This window comes from Capricornis sumatraensis, chromosome 22, assembly GCF_032405125.1.
Source record: "Capricornis sumatraensis isolate serow.1 chromosome 22, serow.2, whole genome shotgun sequence".
NCBI lineage: Eukaryota > Metazoa > Chordata > Mammalia > Artiodactyla > Bovidae > Capricornis > Capricornis sumatraensis.
The window spans coordinates 18656488-18675360 of record NC_091090.1 but is presented as its reverse complement, the minus strand read 5'-3'; the positions used below and the strand labels follow the sequence as shown (position 1 = coordinate 18675360).

General features: G+C 51.8%; 1 protein-coding gene across 2 annotated transcripts in view; it reads right to left on the bottom strand.

Moving 5' to 3' along the window:
* The window catches only part of DAAM2 (dishevelled associated activator of morphogenesis 2), a 131285-nt gene that overhangs the window by 14329 nt on the left and 98083 nt on the right, over positions 1–18873 (bottom strand). For both annotated transcript variants that reach the window (XM_068960638.1, XM_068960639.1), the window contains exons 10-17: positions 17844–17961; positions 15495–15633; positions 11419–11477; positions 10900–11084; positions 10046–10345; positions 5735–5842; positions 2277–2383; positions 1033–1117 (exon numbers count right to left, since the gene is read on the bottom strand). In XM_068960638.1, the coding sequence (XP_068816739.1) occupies positions 1033–1117; positions 2277–2383; positions 5735–5842; positions 10046–10345; positions 10900–11084; positions 11419–11477; positions 15495–15633; positions 17844–17961 (1101 nt within the window). The remainder of the gene's footprint in view (positions 1–1032; positions 1118–2276; positions 2384–5734; positions 5843–10045; positions 10346–10899; positions 11085–11418; positions 11478–15494; positions 15634–17843; positions 17962–18873) is intronic.

The following is an 18873-nucleotide window of genomic DNA, read 5'->3' as shown; positions in this document are numbered from 1 at the left end:
CCCAGGACTCCTGCATTGCCGACAGATTCTTTACCATCTGAGCCTCCAGGAAAGCCCATTCATTGCTGAGCACTATTCTACTGTGGGAATATATCTCAATCTGTTCACTTTCCTATTGATGGACAGTTGGCGTGTTAACAGTTTGAGGGTTTTATAAATAGTTATGAATATTCCTATAGTCAATATTTGTACCCAGTGGGATTGCTGGAAAATGGAATAGGTGTGTGTACTGCTAAACTGTTTTCCAGAATCGTTTCACCAAATGAGAGTTCCAGTTGCTTCGCATCCTTGCCAACAGCTCGCATTGTTGGCCTCTTCGGTTTTAGCTGTTTAAGCGGGTGGCTGGTTCGCCCTCACTGTGACTTTTTGTGTTTCTCTGATGGCTAATAGTATTGAACATCTTTTACCGTATTTCTCTGATGAGTGATGGTATTGAGCCATTTGGAGATTCTCTTTTATAAAGTACCTATTTGAATCTTTTGCTCATTTTTAGGTTGTTTGTCATTTTTCTCACTGATTTGTAAAGTCCTCTGTTCTGAATATGAGATCTTTGTGCAAAGGTCTAAAGCTTGGTTTGCCTTTTCACTCTGGTAACAGTGCCTTTTGATTAACAGAGTTCTTAATTTCAATGTCCAACTAATGGTGGCTTTGCTTGGTAGTTTTTGGGTTTCTCTTGAAGGACACAGCAGACTCATGAGGAAGAGATGCGAATCCATGTCTCCTGTGTCTCCTACGTTGCAGGCGGGCTCTTCACCTGCTGAGCCATCAGGGAAGCCCTCAGCAGCACATGGCTGCGGCCACTGTCTTTGAGACTCATGGGGGAATCACTCCTCATGTTTCCTTTCTAGGGGCCTCAAGCCCCTGAAAAGATGTAGTCTGTTCTGGTCTCCTCTCAGAGAGGTTGATCCAGGGAAGTTTCTATGAGCCTCTCCCTTGCTCCTCCAGCCTGACTTCTCCTTGACCTAAGAGTCTCAGCCTCCCTGCGGACTGTGGGGAAGGGATACGGCTGCCCCCTAGTTTCAGGGGCCTCACCTGCTCCAGCATGTCCTTAGCGAGGTCCTCCTGTTCGTCCATCTTCAAGATAGCTTGCCGGATCTCCTCATTGGACAGCTTCAACCTATGGCAAAACCCCACCCTGAGCAGCCTGGCCTGGCCCCTCTGCCCAGGACAGACCCCTGGCCTCCTCCTTCCAAAGCCAGAGCTGGGGCCTTCTCTCTCTCCTTTACCTTTGATAGCACTCCCTGCTCGGTAAAACCTTTGACACTAAACTCACCTGGTTCCCTCTCTAACTTGAGCCTGAGATATTTTAGTCCCTAAACAGAGACGTGAGTACTCTGGTCTCTTGCTTGAGTCTCCATCCTCACTGACAGGGACGTTTGGGAGGAAGAGGGCCATCTTCAGTGTAGACTGAGACAGGGCAAAAAGTTCCGATCCTCCTTCTCATGCCCAAAATACCCGCAGCATCTCCATGGGAGGATGGGAATATGGGCAGACCATTAGGGCAGGCTCGTGCTTCCTTCAAGACAGAACAGCTGCCCCTTGGCTCCCACACAGCCGTTCCAACACTGGGAGAGAGAGACGCAACCCCCTGCACGCACTGCACGTGCACGCACACACACACACACACACGTCCACACAGCCCCTCCGGATGCACACCCATCGGGAGCCCTGGGCAAGCAGAAGTCTCCCTTGCCATTGAGGGGGAGACACCGAGCCCTGGGGCCCTGTGGGAGGAAAGCGGGGATGCATGTCCTAGGGCAGCACTAAGAATAGTAAGAGAGGCGGTGCCCTCTGACCCCAGCTCAGGCGGGAGGCCCCCGCACAGAAGCTAGGCTGTTAGCCCAGATACTGCCCTGTTTGTTCTGCAGCCGCGGGAAATGCTTGGGGGCTGACATCATGCTGCTCTGTGGCCTAAGCCAAGCGGGGCCCTCCACGGGCTTAGAGCGATGCCACTGCCAGACGCCGACCAGGCAGGTCAGGGGCCTCGCGCCTGGGGCAGTTTCCTGTCTGCAGAGTCTGCACCGCAGCTCCGCGGGGGCTCCCGGGAGAGGATGCTTGGATCAGGGGCGCCCTGCCATTCCCAGGGGATAGCTGGAGATGGGGGGAGCCCAGAGGTCACCACCACCCCATCCGTCTGCCAGTCCCTCTCTCCCCAGGCACTCAGCTCCCTCATCTTCTTCTCTAGCCCCAGCCCAGGCCTCCACTCTCTGGGGGCACATCCTTCCCACCCACAACCTTCCCTGGGGCAGGGCCACAGAGGCAGGGCGGGCACCTACTTGGAGAGAAGGATGATGCAGTTCTGTGCCCTCCGGCCGTCAATAACAGACAGCTCTTTGACCTTGCGTGAGGCCAAGTGGATGTCCTCAGTGGAACCCAGCTCTTTCTGCAACCGACAAGCCAAGTGGCAAGGGTGAGGTGTGTGTTTCCCCCGGTCTTCTTCCTGCCCACCCCCAACCCCAGCCCATGAGCCACTCCAGTGCCAACCAGGGAATGCTCCTGGTGTGAGCGGAAGAAAGAAAAGGAAAGAACAAGACTGGGGAGAAAGGAGGGTGGTTAATAGCTGACTAATTCGAGGCTCTGGGACTTTAGCCTGGGCTAGAAGGGGTTGGGGGCAGTGAGAAGCCCCCTATTCAGACACTGCCTTCTCTGGGCAGGCTAGAGGGGGAGTTACTGATCCCTATAGCTGTGGGCAGTGGGATTGGACCCATGCCAGATCCCAGACAATCAACCCCCACTCCCCTCACCCTGCCCAGAGAGCCTCCTCCCGCCGATCTTAGGGTGAGAAGGTGGCTCCAAGTCCCCAGAGGGCCATGGTTCCTGGACCCCTGAGGACTCTGGGTGCTTCCCAAGGTGCCCATGGTGGAGAGCATCCACTAATTCAGAGGGGAGGAAACTGAGGCACAATTCCTTGCAAAGTTCTCTCCTCTGGAGTTCCAGCAGGCAATTCCCAAGAAATCAAAGACCGTCCTCTTGCCTCCTCTTGGCCCCTGATGAGCTACACAGGAGGCTGGCTCCTCCTCTGGGAGGTCCTTCCATGCACATGCTCCAGGGGCTGCCACTCACGTCACTGCCTGTGTGGACTGTGCCCCTGGAACTGTGCAGTGCCCAACCTGTGCAGTCTTATAGGACGGCCTTGCCTTGGGCCTTGGGGGTGAGCCAGCAGACCTAGAAGCTTCCTCCGCTTCTGCAGACGCTCACCTCCCTTGTGGTGGGGGTCTGTTTGCGTTAGCTCCTTTCCCTACATTTCCACTTTTTCTTTGGGGCCCAACCTGATGCCACCCTGTTCGGATGAGTAATAAGGCAGAAGGTAGAATTGACAAGCCCCCTCTTTTGAGCCCAGTATAGGGCAGCAGAGCCCAGGACAGTGGTTAAGAGTTATAGTGTCCAGAGCCCCAAGAGTGACTCACCTGCTGGGAAGGATTAGTTATCAGCTCCTAGGCAGGTAGCAGCCACAGCCAATAGAGAATCAAACATGCACAATGTTAGCCAAGAGGTTTGGGGACCCAAGAGTAGCAGGAAAGGCACGGGGACCCCTTAGCATCTACTCTGTCTGCCCCACCCCAAGGGAGAGCCCCCCATGGTTGGAGATGGAGACTGCAGGTAGCACCAAACACGAGCTGCTTCCAGCAGACATGCACTCACAAAGAAGCCAGACCAAGCGGAGGACAGGCAGCCTCATCTGTGTGCCCCGCGCCCAGGGAGACCACCACTTCCTGGTCGGACAGGCCGCCAGGCTGCCCACCCCAGGCTTTGACTGCACTTCTTCCCTCTCCTACATAGAGCATCCCGGTGCCCCTGCATGACTTCATTCTTCCAAAACAGGGGAGGGGAGACAACCACAACTGAACTTGAGCTCAAAGCACGTGCATGTCGCATTCATTGAGACAGAGGAAAGCAGACATCCCTGAACTTTGTCCCTTGCCCTCTGCCCCCTGTCTGTCCTTTGATTTCCAAGGAAGCAGAGGGGGCAGAGCTCACACCTGGTTCTCCCTTCCTGACCCGGGTGGGGTTGAAGTCACCAGCTTAGGACTGGCAGAGGGCACAGGACCGGTCCCTGTCCCATGCGCCCAGGACCCCAAGACAGAAAGAGGAGGCCAAAGAAGCAATGCAGCCTCTGGGATCTCTCCAGCTCTGCGGCTGTGAATTCAATCCCCCAGAGTCCGGGCAACCCGCAGAGTGACAGTCCTCTGCGTGAGCCCAGCTCTGAAATGGGGCGATAGACTGAGAGCGCTCGGAGGAGAAAGAGCAGGGCGCTGTCCATCTCAACTCTTCCTCATCCCCAAACTGGGGATGGGGTGGGGGCAGGCCCCGTTTGTCCTAAACCCCAGAGTCCCGCCTTCCCTCCTGGACCTGGTCCTACCCCCGGATCTTGGAGACTGGGCAGGCAAGGCTGGAACCCTGGCCTGGAGAAAGACTCTCAAAATACAGGGAGGCCAGGCCTGATCCTCTGCCACCCCCCACACATCCTCTGCATCCCTCCCTGGTGCCCGCTCAGGAGCACTGATCACAGGAGCAGCAAATGCCCCAAAGAGCCTCTTCTGGCCCCAGTCGGGCCGCAGTGGCTGCTCGGGCCATGCCAGGCAGACATGTCCATGGGGCTGAAAGCACTTCCTGGATTAGGGGTACAGAATCAGACACCCTGAGCACCTACATTTAAGCTAAGCAAACAACCGTTGGGTTTTTCTAGAACCCTAAGGCATGGCCAGAGCCCCACCCCCACCACAGCCCTTTGGCTATTGGCTAGGCCCCACTCCCTGCCCCGGAGCTGTCACCGTGCCCTCAGTCCTGTCTGCCCTCAGGAGGGGTCACCCACAGCTCCGGGCTTGGCAGAAAGCAGTGAGGAGATCGGCCGAGACACGCAGACCCAGGAGGGCTCAGAGCCTTCTCGCAGGCACTGGAGGACGTCCTCAGGGTTGGAACCCCAGATGGAAGAAGACAGCACAGCCCAGAGAATAAACAAACCCTGGGGGAGGGCCAGAGCAAAAGCAGAGGCCCCAAGGCCTCTTCCCACACTGGACCTCCGAGGAAGGCCCCAGCTCTGCTGTGCAGAGTCCTGGGCCCTCGTACTCATGGGAGCAGGAAATCGAAGAATCGGCATTTGTGGTCATCCCGGCAGTTACCGCCTCGGGTTGGCCCTTCATCCTGCTATCCACCCCACTCCCTGTCCTGCCTCGGGAAGAGCAGGCTTGCTGGTCCACCTCTGCACAGCATCCTCAGAGCAAAGCCCAGGGCCTCTCCTGGCCTGCCCTGCCCAGCTTCAACCCCTCAGTGTGACCTGGAGCAGCGCCACCATCCTTGACACAAGATTCTCTGCTCCACTCATGGGAGTGTCAGGATATGAGAGCAAGGTGGGAAAAGCGGTTGAAAAGTGATCATGCCTTATAGGTATAATTCCTAGGTCCTGGGCCAGAAAAAGAACTAGGTCCGCAGTGGCCTGGCCCTGCTCCTAGGCCTCCAGCGCTCCAAGACCAAGGAGAGAAATGGACAACATATTACGTCATCCCGTGATGGGCAAATACAAACCAATACAGTGGGATTCTTCCCCTGTGCACTGCACCCCTCCCCCCCGTTCATGTCCCAGAAAGAACATGGTACCTGATAAAGAATAAAATCAATCAGTGTATGTGGGAGGGAGGAAGAGAGGCAAGGAGGGGCTCAGGGTCAAGTTCAAGGGGTGGTGTCAAGTCACAACTGGAGGCCAAGACTCAAGACACCAGAGTGGGCAGGGTCTTACCTGATGCCTCTGATAAGCTGAAAACATTTTTTCAAAGTCCTCGAGGTCTAGAATCCGAAACACCTGCATGTCATCAATCTCATTCCATATGGTGCCAGGGACACGTTCCTAAGATTCATGGGGAGGGAGGAGGCCGTGGTTGACTCGGCTCCTTAGTGATGGAGATGCTGGTGCCCCCCGACCCTACCTGTCCTCCAGGTACACAGACACAGGCAGCCAGGCTCCCAGGCCTTCAGAATGGGGGTGATTCCTCCCCGCGCCCCCCCTTCAACACTCCACTCCAGGGGAGCGACGAGAGACCACTCCTCCTCTTCACCTGGGGCCATATGTCAGCGCACCCCAGAAATCAACAGTAGCGCTGGAGTGACGGGTGGGCAAGCATGGAGGAGGGCTATGAAACTCCTTCCAGAAAAAAAAAAAGCCAGTGTTCTCAGAGGACATCCCCCCACAAGGTCGGGTGGCTGCGGTGATGGCAGGAAGAGTGCCCCCACATACTCGGGGATCCTCAAGTCCCCAGGGCTGCCTGCATGTCCTGTGTCTGAGACAGTCGTCTTCTCTCCCGGGGGTCTTCCTCCCACTTGCCCAGATTCCCAGAAAGTGGAGAAACAGCAGAGGCCGGGCCATCCTGGCCCTGCTAGTGACTGTTCCGGCCAGCAAGACTCTGCCATGAGTTCCTGATGGTCAGAGGCCGTCTCATCCCTTGAGACTGGAATGGGCCCAGGGTTATATTCCAAGGTCTCTCAGCTGAGGCAATGTCCACCTCTGGGTAGGATCCTTGCACTGAACTCCACTCCAGGGTTCTGGACAAGATCTGGTACCCATGCAGGGAATGCCCTAGTAGTCTTGCAACATCCCAATAATGGCTTAGAAGCCGAGACAAGAGGCCCCCACCCAGGACCCCTCGCCTCTCCCTGAGCTTTGCTGCCCTTTAAAACAGAACCTCCCCCACCTCTCTGCCTGCGGGGGCAGCCGGGAACCTTCCTAATGCCACTGCCACCCCCTCTCTCCATCACCCCCTCAGCAAGGCTTGGAGAGAGAAACATACCTTTCACTCACTTTTATTTTCTTAAACTCTGCAAAGGGGAGGCAAGGCCAGAGCGGGAGGGGGGGAGTGGGGACATTCCTGCGGCCTTCCTAAGGCCAGGGACCCTCTCATGGAATGCCGGGCTGGGAAGCTGGGAACAGCAAGGGATGCAGGCAACTGGCCAAAGCCAACACAGACACATTCTTTTCATGGCAGAAACAACCGCTCTGTGTGTGTGTGTGTGTGTGTGTGTGGGTGGGCACGTGTGGGGTAGGGGACCGGGGAGAGGAGCCAGGCTCTCGGATGGGGTACGTGGGAGGCAGATAGGAGATGGGAAGGAGAACTGGACCGGGAAAGGCAGGGAGGGTGGGTCAACGTGCGGAAACATTTCCATGAGTCAACAGGCTGAGGACCCAGCTCCCCTCACTGCTTCCCAAACACTCCCCCTGCCCCATGGTCACCAGGAGAACCTAGGATCCTCTGTAAAGGTGGAGCTGAGGTCTGGGGCCAGAGACTCATACATTTCTTCCTAACACCTTCCACATCCTAAACGCCACCACGCCACCCCAATGTGTCCCTGTCACACAATCATTCTCAAATTTGATCTTCACACTGCTCCAGCCAAGACTTCACCACTTCCAGTCCAGATCCCTGAAACTTCTGCCCCTCTAGGGACACCCTTTACAGGCCAGGGAATTTTGCTCAAGAAAGTATGTTTCCCTCGAGCATCTGGGGTCACACAGCCTCTAAGTGGGGCAGCTGGCAAAGAGGGGGTTTCTCTTCTCTTCCTCTGCCCCATGAAAGGAAACTGAGTCTCACTCACGTTTGCCTGATGGAGCTGGAGTGAGGGTTAAGTGAGAGAGCACACGTACGGCACGCGTGGTAGTCGCACTCACAGCAACTCGCCTGCTATTCTTATTTTAAAGGCTTTCTATGTGTCAGTCGCTTTGCATGTATTAAGTCAATCCTCACAGCAACCTTTTGATCTGGTTATCATCATCACCCCCATGTTACAGATTGGGAAACCAAAGCCCACATGACGAGATGACCTGAATTTAGCCATGCGATTAAAAGCTTGGGGCTGGGATGACAAATATGACTCAAAGCCCCCCACTCCCCACACCCTACAAGAGCTCCTCAACACGTGTTCCATCAAACCTGGACTTCCCAGTCTAGGAATGAGACTCTGGCCACTTCTGGGTCCCTGAGGAATTGATATAGACTTTATTATTGCTAGATCCCAGAGACAATCCTAAGCACAAAGTTCTTTAAGATGAAAATATTAAAAAAAAAAAAATTAGATGCCTTATCTGTTTTCCTTAATTGTGGAGATGCCGAATCAATCCTTCATTACATGATCAAAACTGTAAATTGCAAGCATGGGAGGCAAAAGCAAAATTCTTTTTTTAATAGCAACTTAAAAATACTACTTCTGGTCATGAACGATGAACATTTCTACACAGCCTACAGCCTTTGGTTCTGCCTGCTCATATGCAGCTGGTCTTTCTGGCTGGTCTCAAGACCACAGGGAAGCAACTACAGGGCACAACTGTGCGATGCAGTTGTCACAAACTTTAACGATATTGCTTCAAAGTGCTGCTAGCAGGTGGCTCTACATCAGAGCTCCAGGAAGTGATGGATGGGCTATATTCATACTTTGTCTTTCTTTCCACTTAGATCACAAAACCAGAGGTAAAAGGAATCAGAGATCATCTCGCAGATGAGCAAACAGGTACAAAATGAATGATTTCTGCAGACCACACAGTTAGTTTGAGCCAAACCTGATTTGGTTAGAAGTTAGAACCATTCCTTCGACCCATCCCCAGGACCTCAAGGTAGTTCCTTGGACACATTTCCTAATTTGCCAGATCCAAAGCTCTTTCAGGGCAATATTATGTCTCATCCTTTGTTATTATCCATCACAGCCCCCTCCCCACCATAACAGAAAGCTTTACATAAAGCACAGCTCAGACTGATGGGCTAGCTGGTCTACCACCAGGAGAAGGCACCTAGCAAACAGCTGAGCATCTACTTAGCAAACTGTGTCTCCTCCTACTTAAGTCTCCATTTGAACTAATTTAAGCTCAGAGTTGTAGAGTAGTGATTTCCCCAAGAGTTAGTCCCTGGTCTATACAACAAGGTCAGAAGGCATCCATTGGTCCCAGTTTCAAGCTGTTTTTGCAGTGTGAATTGGCCAGGCTAACTGAGGCCAGTTCCCTTGTCTTGCTGAAGTGAAAGTTGTTCAGTCATGTGCAACTCTTTGCGACCCCATGGACTGTAGCCCACCAGGCTCCTCTATCCATGGAATTCTCCAGGCAAGAATACTAGAGTGGGTAGCCATTCCCCTCTCTGGGGTTTCTTCCTGACCCAGAGATCAAACCTGGGTCTCCTGCATTGCAGGCAGATTCTTTACCATCTGAGCCACCAGGGAAACCTACCATATCTATTAGGTTGGCAAAAAATGTTTGTTTGGGTTTTTCCATGTTGATATGGAAAAACCCAAACAAACTCTTTGGCTAACTCAACATTTACCTCAAGGATGAAGCCACTGCTCCTTGCAAGAGGACACAGCACAGAACCAGAGCAGGGCTTGGACCAGGCTGGGACTGGCCTTCAATTACTAGAGGTCCAATGTGACCCAGGACATCTCTACACTCATGAGAATCCAACAGAGGAATCAAGTCCCACATGTCAGCCTGGGATGAGAGGTTCTTAGTGGATAATATTCATGAGGACCTCTCACTGCTGAGCAGTCTAGAGAAGTAGCCAGTGCAGGCACCCTCCCCTAAGAGGATGTCAAAGTGGCTGTATCTTGACATCAAACTCTTCCTTGTCCTTTTCCTGTTACCCTGTCAAAGCCTCATCATTTCAGTCCTTTGTACACACTGGTCTTGATCATCTCTAGACCTTGGCCGAAGATCTTCACCTGTATGTTCCACCCTTTTCCTTAAATCAGCCCTATCCTTAACATTCTAGCCAAGCCCTTGTCTAGAAAGCATCCTTGACTGGCCCTACATTGCTCCATGAACCCTCAGCACACTCATACTCCATGTGTAGGTGGCTCTGCCAATGTGAGCATCACCACATGCCAAACCATCTCCTCCCCGTGCTCTTCCCAACAGACAGCCTGTCATCTGCAACCCCCTGTTCCACATCCACTGTGTCTACCCTTACCCCGACCAAAGAAAGCATTCGCCACGGAGATCTGCAAACAGCAGCCTGCCGATCTATGGGCTGACTGCCCCGACCTGTAGAAGGGACCCACAGAGAGACCTCTTGTTACTCACCTCATTCAGCTTGACCCAGTTGAAGGACTTCAGTGGGTGTGAAGGCTGGGGGACACACTTCTTCCTGAGTGGGACATCACTGCTGGGGAAGGGGTCTGGGGGGAGGGGCATCCCCATGCTGAAGCAAGGTGGGGCACCGGGGGGAGTCAGAGGCCCCCCGGGGGGCAGAGGAGGGGGTGGCGGTGGGGGGCAGCAGGCGAACGGAAGAGGGGGCGGGGGTGGAGGCAGGTCGTTGGTTGTCATCGAGGAAGACAAAGTAAGTGGGCCCCCAGGGGGAGGTGGGGAAGATACAGGTCCTGTCTGTGGGGAAAACAGAGACATCAGGAAGACAAATCCATCAACGAGGATGCCCTTCTAGTCCCCAGTCACCATGCCTTCCCTTACTCTTATTCTCCCTCTAGGCTAGACCCCAAAGTCTGTTCTCACCGCCCACACAAGCTGAGCCCTGTTTTCTCGCCCTGCATCCTGAACACCTAAACATCCTGAACACCCAGGTGCACCCACAAGTCAAACACAGACAGCGGACAAAGTCAGTCATTGCCGGCAACAGCAAGACTGATAATAAGGATCGGTCTGCACAAGGACATCCAGCTGCAAGCAGGGAGGGGAACCAACACCCAGCCGACCCTCTGCTTTCCAAAGCGTGCTTCCTGCTCCCCCGGAGGAAGGAACATGGTTTCCGTCTAACACAAAGGTGCCGACCTTGCAGACAAGGGTGCCCTCTATCCTGGTCTGAGATCCTCTCTCTCTCCTCCTTCATCCTAGGGTCCTTGGTCCCTCCCTACACCCACTTTTCCCTGCCTGACCTGAAGGTCCCAGCTCAACTCTGCAAAAGGAGAGGAGAGGCCACGCACCGAGATTTCACTGAGTTGGGCCACCAGCTCTGCCACTTGTCCCCGAGCCTGGCGCAGCTCCTGAGACTCACGCGCCAGCTTGTCCTTCATCTTGTTCAGCGTCCGCATCATCTCTTCCCTCTCCAGCGTCTTGGTCTCGCATTCCCGCTCTTTCCTCTCCAGCCTGCTCACCAGCTCTGCGTGTTCTAGGGTGGAAGTGCGACAGGAGGGGAAACGGGAAGGAAGGACGTAATGCGTGTGCCTTCTTCTCCTAAGGGTGAAGGACTTCCCTGGTGGTCCCGTGGTTGAGCCTCCACCCTTCCACTGCAGGGGTCATGGGTTCAATCCCTGGTCTGAGAACTAAGATCCTACATGCCCCGTGATGCGGCCCAAAAAAAATTTTTTTAGAAAGAAAAAAGATGGCACATTTAAAACTTAAAAAAAAAAAAAAAAAAAGAAGTAGGCTAGGGGATGATCCTGGAGTGGGCAGGGGCAGGGGAGGGTGGGGAGCAGGTGGTGGGTTTAGGCAGAGCCCCTCACCTTTCCGGAACTTCTCTGCCTGGTCTCGCCACTGTTTCACTTCATTCTCGTTGATGAGCCTGGGGTTGGGGTGAGGGGGTTGAGAGAAGGAGCTGTTGACTGTTGGCTCATAGCTTCCCAGAGGGCAGGGTACCTTCCAGTCCCCCACAATGGTGCCCTGATCTCCAATCTGTGCAGCTAGGAGGCTAGGGTTCTGACTCTTCAGATGTCTCTCCAGGTCCCACCCCTGACAAGGTCTCTTCACCTGTCTCTCTGTGGGCTGAGAAAGTGAAAGCACCCTTAGAGTCCAACCCCTCTGTGATAAAGAAGATGAAGCTAACTCGTGGTCAAGCTAGGATGATGTCCCAGGTTTCGCCTAGTTGTACAATGATTTGTACCCCTTTGTAATAATAGGTCCTTGCATCTGAGAGAAGTCAAAATATCAGCTGGACTTCCAGTCTGTTACAGCAAGAGAAATCACTCCCCCCGGCAACTCAGAGTGAGTGGGCAGAGGGTGTCTAAGTCATACGCCCTATTCATGTCAGACTCTCATTATGTGGGGTTTAAATGAGGGCTGTACCCAGACACATCCGCGTATGAGAGGTGAAGTTCCAAGGTGAGATCCCAATCATCATTTCTTTTGTGAATCTGGAAGCATGAAGGGGACAGATCCATGACTCTTGGCCTCCTCAACCAGATCAACGATACGAAGAGGAGACAGGGACTTCCTCGGGGGTCCAGTGGTTAAGGAAATGGGAAGAGAGGATGTGAATGCACATGTGTCCTTCTCCAGAGGACGAAGGACTTCCCTGGTGGTCTGGTGGCTGAGGCTCCATGCTTTCAGTGCAGGGGGCCGGGGTTCCATCCCTGGTCAGGGAACTAGATCCCACATGCCGCAGCTAAGTCCCAGTGCAGTCAAATAAACACACAAATATAAAAAAAAAACTAAAGAGGGGGTAAGGTATGAAGGAGGAAATAATTTATGAAGAGATTTCTCTGGAGCAAGCTATGGCCATCCTCCCTTGGTGGGGAGGTTTGGGGAGGGTGGGTACAGGGAGGTTCTCCTTCACTGCCCCCTAGTGGAAGTGACTTCCTTGCACCCATCCAGAGAGTCTGACCCACGTCCCCTGCTTTTAGGAGGGAGGCATGGTGGACTGAAGCAAGGCAGGTCCAGAGGGTGGGCTGGCACCCATGGCACTCCAAGAATTTGTTAGTATGAGAGATTGCATGAGGGTTGCTCATGAGTCAGAGAGCATCACGGAGGAACTAGGCTGAAGCTGTTGTAAGTCTCATTCAAAAAATGCACCTGGGAGAAGAGCGGACACTTCAACAACGTAAGTCTATGTGTACTGTTGTTGTTCAGTTGCTAAGTCACGTCCGACTCTTTGTGACCCCATGGACTGCAGCACGCCAGGCTTCCCTGTCCTTCACCATCTCCCAGAGTTTGCTCAAACTCATGTCCATTGAGTCAGTGCATTGTACTGCCAGTGAGCCAGGGTCTGATAGAAGGGATGGTACCAGGCAGGCTTGGAGGGAAAAAAGAAAAACAGTCCTCACCAGTGACCAGGGTTTTGTAGTGAGAGGCACCCAGCAAGGAACATCTGAAGACCCCAGGGATATACATCATCTCTTTATCCATGTGCTAAACCCAGAGAGCAGGAAACCTCTTCACTAAGTTACCTCATCAAGCAGGGCCTTTTCCCATTTTTCCTTCCTGCCCTCATGCTCCCTCTGGTGGGGGTTCAGAAAATGGTTAGCTAGAGGAAAGGAGGGGATAGAAGAGGCTGGAAGAGAAAGAGAACAGAGAAAGAAGCCAATCATCACACTCACACTCACGCGCAAACACACACACACACGCACACACACACATGCACACAGACACACGCACGCACACACAGACACACACGCACAGACACACGCACACGCAGACACAGACAGACACACGCACACACACACACACGCACACACACACACGCACAGACACACAGACGCACACACACGCTCACTCTTCCCACTGCAGCTTCCCGCTCCAACCCAGGAAGGAAAGAGATTTAAGGCTGAATCAAATCTAGAATGCTGATTCACATCTAAGACTAGCCCTTCTACTTGCAGATTTGAGACCATATTGGTGGCTGAAAGTCAGCCTAGGACTCTTATTGTCCAAGAAGCAGCAAAAAGTTCACTGCACCTGAGGAGTTGTCATCCTCAGCAGAGGAGAAGCTTCCCCACTAAACAGTGTAAAGAATGAGCAAAAGATAAAAAAATAAAGCTGTTTTCACTATTTATAAAAGCCAAGACAGGGAGCAACCTAAATGTCCATTGACAGAGGAATAGATAAAGAAGACATGGTATATATAGAAAATGGAATACTACTCAGCCATAAAAAAGAATGAAACAATGCCATTTACAGTAACCTGGACAGAGCTAGGGATTATCATACTAAGTGAAGTAAGTCAGGCAGAGAAAGACAAATACCATGTGATATCACTTATATGTGAAATATAAAAAATGATACAAATGAGCTTATAAACAGAAACAGCCTCACAGTCATAGAAAACACACTTAAGGATGACAAAGGGGAAAGATGAAGGGAATGAATTAGGTCTTTTGGATTAACAAACACATACTACTATATATAAAAAAGGCAGTCAACAAAGCTTTACTGTATAGCACAGAGAACTTCACTCAATGTTCTGTAACAACCTATATGGGAAACGAATTTAAAAAAAGAATAGATAGATACACGTTTAAGCTAAGCTAAGTCGCTTCAGTCGTGTCCGACTCTGTGTGACCCCATAGACGGCAGCCCACCAGGCTCCCCCGTCCCTGGGATTCTCCAGGCAAGAACACTGGAGTGGCTTGCCATTTCCTTCTCCAATGCATGAAAGTGAGAAGTGAAAGTGAAGTCGCTCAGCCGTGTCTGACTCTTAGCGACCCCATGGACTGCAGCCCACCAGGCTCCTCCATCCATGGGATTCTCCAGGCAAGAGTGCTGGAGTGGGGTGCCATCGCCTTCTCCCCAGATACACGTTTACGTATAACTAAATCACTTTGCTGCACCCCTGAAACTAACACAACATTGTAAATCAACCATACTCCAATATAAAATAAAAATTAAATTAAAAGGTTTCCTAATAAAGCTGGCTTCTGATTACTAGTTGTATTCTTCCAGCATACCAGTTAGGATTTTGACTATAACACCCGGCTATTTGTGCAAATGAAAACAGTAGCGTGAATAGTTCAAAAATCATTTTCTACTTGGCCTTGCAATGCAGCACAATGAATCACTGAGAGAAAATGTATCTCCTTAAGGGCAACCGACTCAGACTGATACTGAAAGCAAAAATTTAAAATTAAAACTAAGTGTGTTAACATGAGGCCTGGTTATTAACTGATGCAACTGTAAACTCACTTCTTGGTGTTTTTTTACACCCAGGGTGAGTCAAAGATGATAAGCCAGAGACCTTAGGCTCTGACATCCTTTTCTGATGATTCGATTGTCATGCTCCATTTTCAGTGGTCGGCAGACCATCTCTAAAGGGCCAGAGTAACCATTTCAGGTTTCATATGTGAGGTCTCTGCTGCAGTATCTTGTGCGTGATTTTAACACCTCTTTTAAAATCTAAAACTATTCTTAGCTCGTGGACCACACAAAACAAACTGGAGGATGGGGGCCAGCCCACAGCCACAGGTTGCTGACTGTTCCTCCGTGTTACATTACCATCTCCCTCCGTCCACTCCACACAGTGGATCATGGGGAGCGGTAAGCACCCTCTATAAACCTCTACTATCCAGTATGGTGGTCACCAGCCACGTGTCTCATGGCTACTGGAGTTTAATGAAAACGAAATAAAACGTGAAACTCAGTTTCTCAGTCACACCAACTATGGGTCAAGCGCCCAGGAGCCACGTTTAGACAGTGTGCACAGAGACCATTTCTGCTATCTCAGGCAGTTCTATCGGATGCTTTGGCCCAGGGCCCATCTGGAGCCCTGTCTGGGTTTGCGAGAGGGAGCTGAGATTTTGCTGGTGAGACGCCAAGTAGGAGAGAGATGGGGAAGGAAGACGAAGACAGGTGAGGGATGGCCACTGCTCACATGTTGACGATGTTCTTGACATTGAAGTTCTCCAAGGGAGCCTGGTCAGGATCCACGCCCCTCTCATCCTGGAGGACGATCTGCTGTAGGATGCGGTCCAGGAGCTGCCACTGCTGGAAGTAGCCGCCGTTTCGCTTGTCTGCAGGACGACAGACATCCTATCTCGACTGAGCTGCAGAGCCCCCTGGGGCCCTGCCCTAGGGTCACCGCCTGGGGCCAGGCCCCTCCCCACCCTCTGCAAGCTCCCTGGATGACGCAGGAGGAAATGTGATTGCTGATAATGAAGGCTCATAAATCCTATCATTTCTTGCTGATCTGCAACTGACCTTTTATGAATGTGTCAACCCTCTAGATATATTTCTCTACTCCCTGAAACGCTTTCTGGCTGCCTCTTCCCTGTTGGTACCGTGAGCATCCCATGCCTTAGGAATGCAAATTGCTTTTTTCTTTTTTTTTAACAATTATCTTAGAAAAGCACATTCAAGAAAGTAAATCTCCAAACATTACATGCTGAATGATGAAGTCTCTAGGGAAATGCTTTTTAAAAAACAAAGGCTCTAGGATTATCGATGTTATTGTCCTACAGAGAAAGATGAATGGAAAATAATTACAGGTGTGTACTGAGAGGGGGGGTCAGAATGGGCTGGAGAAGCAGTCTTGGAATCCAGGCAGATTTCTCGGTGAAGGTGACCCTGAACTGTGAAGGCAAAGGCATTGTGTGGGTTGTGCCTATTTCTACAGGGCCCTACTGCCATCTGCCCTAATGGTAGTCTGGCTGGAGAAGGACTTTCTTTTCATGGGATCGCCACAGGCTCCTCTTCCTGCGTTCTTAATCGAACTACTGCGTTTCTACTGACCCCCAAGGGCGGTCAAGCAGCAAGATCCTGACCTCAAAGGCAGACCATAATGCCTACAAGGAGGAAGGTCATGCCTGCACAGCTCCATTTTGAGGCAGACTAGGGGGCCCCATTCACAATGCCCTTGGAGCACCAAACAGTCATGGGAACAGAAGTCAGAATTCCCAGGTCTTTCACCAAGAACTGCTAGACTGGGCTTTGGAGAACTGGCAGCTTCCTGGTCCAGGGCACTCTATCTTCCCATCACGTCACTGGCACATGCATTGCAAAATGATAATGTCTTCCATTTACCTTTCATCCAGGAACACAGGGTAAAGCCTGTGTTCACAGAAGTAGAAAGTGATTCATCTAAAGCCCTGACCCCTGGGGACTTCCCTCGTGGTCCAGTGGCTAAGACTCCATGCTCCCAATGGGGGCCAGGGTGGGGGCGGGGGGGGGGGGCCTGGGTTCAATTCCTGGTCAGGGAACTTGATCCTGCATGCTGCAACTAAGACCCAGTACAGCCAAATAAATATTTTTGAAAAAAAAACTTCTCTTAAAAAAATTAAAAAATTAAGTCCTCATCCCAAAGAAACAAAATTCTTTCATACGTAAAGACTGAGTCTCAGGCTCACCCACTATAAGGATGTAGATAATAAAAACACATGCCTTAAGCCATTTTGAGATTTACAGACACTATATTAATCTTCCATCACACCCAGCCCTGAGTGGGCAACAATAAATTGCAGTTTTCACCACCACCTTGATTACCAACACCAACACCATCACCACCACTAAAGAGAGTCTGCCTAGGTTGACCATTTTGTTGGTCCAGGCCAGTTTCCAAATCTGCTATTTTATGAAGAGCTTAAATACCAAATGGTGCAGTTACAACTCATTTCAGATCTCACACTGGGGTGGCTACTAGTAACTATGTAGAATTTATTTGGTCACTGTATACACCTGGATCTTAAGGGTTTAGCATCTGCTCCTATAGACACGGTCATTTGGTATTTGTAAAGTGAGGCAGGAACAAGGGTGCTAGGGTGGGAGCCAGCAAGGGCTAGATGGAAGTTAATAAAATCTTTAAAAACAAACAAACAAAGCAGCGAGTTTGCTTGCACATGATTGCCACAACCTCCACTCCGCAGCTGGACTGCTCCCGCAAGCAGGAACCTTCTTTCTGGAACGCCCCGAGAAGGCCCATCACAACGCCGCCACGAGCTGGCAGTCAGGGCTGTTTGATTTAGCAGGGATTAAGTTCTGCTTGTTGGTCCAGGATGTTGGCATCGCTCAGGGCTGAATCCTCAGCCCCTGCGCTGGGGACAGTGAAAGTCTTGATTCCAAGGAAGACGGGTAGAGTAGGGGTCTGAGTCCTCCAGTCTGACCTCCTGGGAACTGGGGTACAACTGGGCCAGGAGGGAGACACACTGACCCTGGGAGCTTCTGACACCTTGTCTCAAGATGCCCCGGGCCAAGGGCTCAGACTGGCCAAGGGTGGGGTGCTACTCACAGGGCATCTGTAGGCAGTGGTGCAGGACGGACAGCAGGCAGGGGTAGGCCTCCGTGTGCTTCAGCTTCTTGTGGATCAGCTCAAACATCTGGGAAGCACTCTTGGTGTCAATGTGGACCTGAGGGTGTGGGGGGCACCGTGAATGGGGCGAGGGGAGGGGAAGGAGCAGGGGAAGAGAATAGAGGGGGGACGACCCTGTTTCCATCCACTGAGCCCCATCCTACAGGAGAGCATTCCCTCCCTGCCTCTGGTCCAGGCTTAAAAACGGAGAAGGGCAGAGAAAAGGAGGAGAGAGATGTGCTAATTATATAGACCAGGGTTCCCCAGCCTTGGGAACCCTGCATCTTGAACTAGATGGTTCTTTATTGGTAGGGGGGGGGTGTGAGGGGCTGCCCTGTTCACTGCAGATGATTTAGCAGCATCTTAGCCCTACACCTACCAGATGTAGAGGCGTCCTCCTCACACCTGCTGTGACAGCTGAGAACATCTCTAAACATTGTGGATGCCCCCAGAGGAAGTAAACTCGCCCCTGGTTGAGAACTACTGATTCAAACTCAGCGGAGGAAGCAGGGCCTGGCTGACTCCAGGAGCACACGGCCTAGATCTACAGCCTGGGGGCAAACGCCAGAACAACTCTGCAGCTGTGTGACAGCAAGAAGCCGCTGGTCCTCTCGAACACTGGTTTCCTTCTCTTTGTATCTGGGGCTCTTTTTAGAATGGAAAATGATGGTGCTTGGCCACTGAAGCACCAGCCCAAAGTAGATCTCTATTTGGACAGGGATTTTCTAGCACCATATTAAAGCAGCAGGTGTGTGTATTTTCAGGGTTACCAAGGCTCACATGGAAATGATTTTGTTTGCTAAGCAGGATCAGGTTAGCAATGGGGAAAGGTGACTCAGATTACTGGAAGACAGGGAGAAAGTCATCCCAGAGGAGGCATTCGAGGGTAGCCGTGTGTAAGAATTGTCTCTCCTTCCTTTGGGGGTTGCAGTCTCCTCCAGGGGAGATGCTCTCCCAGTTTAAGGCGAGG